We start from the raw sequence: 3,195 nt of genomic DNA on the forward strand, positions 1-3,195 counted from the left end.
GCAGGGGCACGGGTATGTCGCTCCACGACGTGGGGGGGCAGACCAGTAGAAAGGCGTCGGCGTCGAAGACGTAGAGCTCGTTGAAGCAGGCGCGCGAGTCGCAGCCGCCAAAGACGAAAATGTTGGAGCCCTACGAGGGTGGTCGTGTGCGCCCGCAGCGACGTGTGCGGAGCGCCCGAGACGGGGGCGCGAGACCAGTACATGCCCGAGGCGGGCGCTGGGGGCACATCGGGCGCCGTTTTGGGGTCCTGCAGAGGGGGGAAGGCCGTGAACTGGCCGCGCTGCGGAGGCGCCCGCGTGTGCGAGTGGACGCTGCTCGAGTGTACGGTGCTCGCGGTACGAGACGGTGTCGGGCCGGGTGTTGGCCTTCCGGCTATTGCTGACGTAGACCGCAACGCCATCGGGCGGCGGGAGTCTCTGTCGCGAGCATCAGCGCTCGTGGGAGCGGATTCGGCCTCGGTGGCATGTTTGCCGGGGGGCATGGACGGTGGGGGTTTCGGCGCGAGGGACGAGGTGCTTGTCGACGAGAGGGGTGTTTTGGGTGGCTTGGACGAGCTGTGGAGAGACGCTTGGGAGGCGGATTGGGAGCGTTGTCGAATGGATAACTCGGAAGGCTTTCGTCTGCGGTCCTGGCTCTTGGTGGACAGGTGACCAGGGGTGTGGCTTCGGGGGACAGCAGGGCGCTCGGGGACGTCGTCGTCGTCCTCTTCGTCCTGGTCGTCATCGTCTTCTTCGGTCCTCCGTTTGTCTTTCCTGTGCGAACGTGACTCGGTGGTCGTTGAGGGAGCCGTGATCTTTTGGGATCGCACGGCTTTGGAACGGTGCGCTGGAGACTTGGGGTTCTTGGTGTCGAAAGACCTGGTGGCCGAATCAGCCATGGCTCTGGCGTGGTATGGTCATTGCCCTCGGGTGGTGATGGGGGCCCTGCGAGGGGTAGGCCGAGTGGAGGGGGGGAGGGGGGAAGGAAGAAGCTCGTCTTCGTGATGGAGGTCAAAGGGGAAGAGGGAGGCTTGGGAGGTTGCTGAGAGTTGGGAATCCCCCCACTTGAGATTTGGCTGGGCGTTGGGCCGCCCTCGCCCTCACTGCGCCCGCCCGCCCGCCCGCCCCTGGACTGGCCTCGATGACATGCTGTAGCTCGCCGTGTCTCGTGTCTCGGCTGGTCCTGCCAAGTGCGGGCCCTTGCATTGGCTGTCAGGTTGATTTTCGTTAATTGGTGTACTTCAATTGGACAAAATTCGTGATTGGTCAATATTCGCTCACTGGTGAGCCTCGTGAGAATTGTGCATAGGTACCTACCTACCTCTACTTCAGCTAAGGTACCTATTTTGTATTGAGGTACTCCTGAAGGTACTAGGTACTCCGAACGAGCGACGCTACATACAGATGGACGAGAGGACCCTGACGAGCCTGACGAGGCCAGAGCCAGATAGTCCCCAGCAAGAGGTAAACAGCATTGCCGTCGCCGGTGGCATAAGCTCAAAACCTTGTTCCCGAGCACAAATTTCAATATATAACGAACCTTTCATCTGGCATGAGAATTGGCAATGGGCTACCGACATGGAAATCATGTTCTGGTGACACAGGATATCACGTTGGATGGTGGCCGCCTCACTATCACCACCACCCTGCTCCTGGACCCAATACAATATGGCCGCATTCTCCAAAAACAGGATGCCGACGGTAGAAGAAGCCTATCCCGCGGCTGCATTATCCCAAGGAACGAGATTATCCCCAGGGATTTCGTCTGTACAGGGCCATGCCGCCAAGGCTCGGAAGAGGCTGCACCGATTACTCCAAACCTTGGTGCTCCACGTCACGGAAGCCTACGACAATGCCGGCCGCGACGACGGCAAGAGGCGAGCCAAGATACGCAGGTCGCGGGGAACACGCAGGCCGACGCGGTGGCGCGGGCCGCGAGGGCGAGGCTGCGCGGGCGACGTCGGGGGACGGCGGGTAACGGGTGTGGGAGGTGGACGTCGAGATCCGGGACAACGACCTGGCGGCGCACAGAGCCGTCGAGCGAGGGTTGCGGCGTCTTGGTTCCTTTGCGACGTGAGTCCTTTGCGACGTGGGGCAAATCAATGCGACGATATACATGTGCACAGATTTCAAGGCACGTAGACATGTGGTTTCATTCGCATGTGCCCCAGAAGCTTCGGGACGGACCCATGTCCCTCGGACCGCTATGCCATCAATCATCGATACCACGCCACTCGCCCTCGCCGCCAGCCTTCTTCTGCTGCTTCTTCCGCAGCTTGCTGCCCTCGATGGCGCCCTTGCGATTGTTCTCCCTGCGTCGCTCCCAGCCGCTCTGCGACGTGATCATGGCCCCCGCGCCGCCCGTGCGCCTCGACTCGACACCCCTCTCCTTGAGCTTCTTGCGGTCGTCCTTGCTGACGTCGGGCAGGGCGTCCAGGAGCCACTTTTGCACGCCGGCGGCGTCGCCCGTCTTGCCGGCCTGCTTCTCGCTCACGGCGATGACGTTGGCGACCGTCTTGACAAAGGCTATGTCGTCCTTTGTGTAAAAGGTCACGGCGACGCCGCCCTCGCGGCCGGCGCGGCCCGTGCGGCCGGCGCGGTGCACGTAGGCGGCCGTCGAACCGGGAATGTCGTAGTTGATGATGCCGTTGACGCCGGCAAAGTCGACGCCGCGGGCGAGCACGTCGGTCGTGATGAGGACCCAGACCTCGCCGGCGCGGAAGCGGCGCATGATGCCGGCGCGCGCCGCGTCGGTGAGGCCGCTGTGGAGGGCGGCGATGCGGGCGGGGCCGCCGGCGGCGAGGGGAATGTCGTACTTGAGCTCCTCGGCGAGGGCCGACGCGCGCTCGATGGTCTGCGTGAAGACGATGAAGGGAGGGCGCAGCGGCGGGCCGGCCTCGTCGCCTGAGGTGGGGTGGAGGAGCTGGCGGAGGCCGAGGAGCTTGCCCTGCTCCGAGGCCGTGTAGATGAGCTTGTGGGTGATGTTGGGCACGGCCGTGTCCTTGAGGCCGACGACGAGGCGGATCAGGGGGCTCGTTGATGCCTTGGCGGCGAGCATGTCGGTGACGAGCGTCTCAATGTTGGAGCCCATGGTGGCGGACCAGAAGGAGATGCGCAGGTCTGGGTTGGTGCAGGCCGACCAGACGCCAGTCGTGGCATCGCGGAAGAGGGGTTCCAGCATGACGTCTGCCTCGTCTAGTTCAGGCACCTTACACA

General features: G+C 63.3%; 2 protein-coding genes across 2 annotated transcripts in view; one reads left to right on the plus strand and one right to left on the minus strand.

The window, feature by feature from the left end:
- Positions 1-201: 201 nt before the first annotated feature.
- Positions 202-651, plus strand: VDAG_06096 (uncharacterized protein; the record flags this gene model as incomplete). The annotated part of the gene is made up of 1 exon (XM_009659110.1): positions 202-651. The coding sequence occupies one exon, from the start codon at positions 202-204 to the stop codon at positions 649-651; it is 450 nt and encodes a 149-aa protein (XP_009657405.1).
- Positions 652-2,191: 1,540 nt separating this feature from the next.
- Positions 2,192-3,195, minus strand: part of VDAG_06097 (ATP-dependent RNA helicase ROK1) — a gene marked incomplete at both ends in the record, with an annotated part of 2,276 nt that continues 1,272 nt past the window's right edge. The window contains one exon of the mRNA XM_009659111.1: positions 2,192-3,174. Coding sequence (XP_009657406.1) covers positions 2,192-3,174 — 983 coding nt within the window. The remainder of the gene's footprint in view (positions 3,175-3,195) is intronic.

The sequence above is a fragment of the Verticillium dahliae genome, genomic scaffold (genome assembly GCF_000150675.1).
Source record: "Verticillium dahliae VdLs.17 supercont1.13 genomic scaffold, whole genome shotgun sequence".
In the NCBI taxonomy this organism is placed as follows: Eukaryota; Fungi; Ascomycota; class Sordariomycetes; order Glomerellales; family Plectosphaerellaceae; genus Verticillium; species Verticillium dahliae.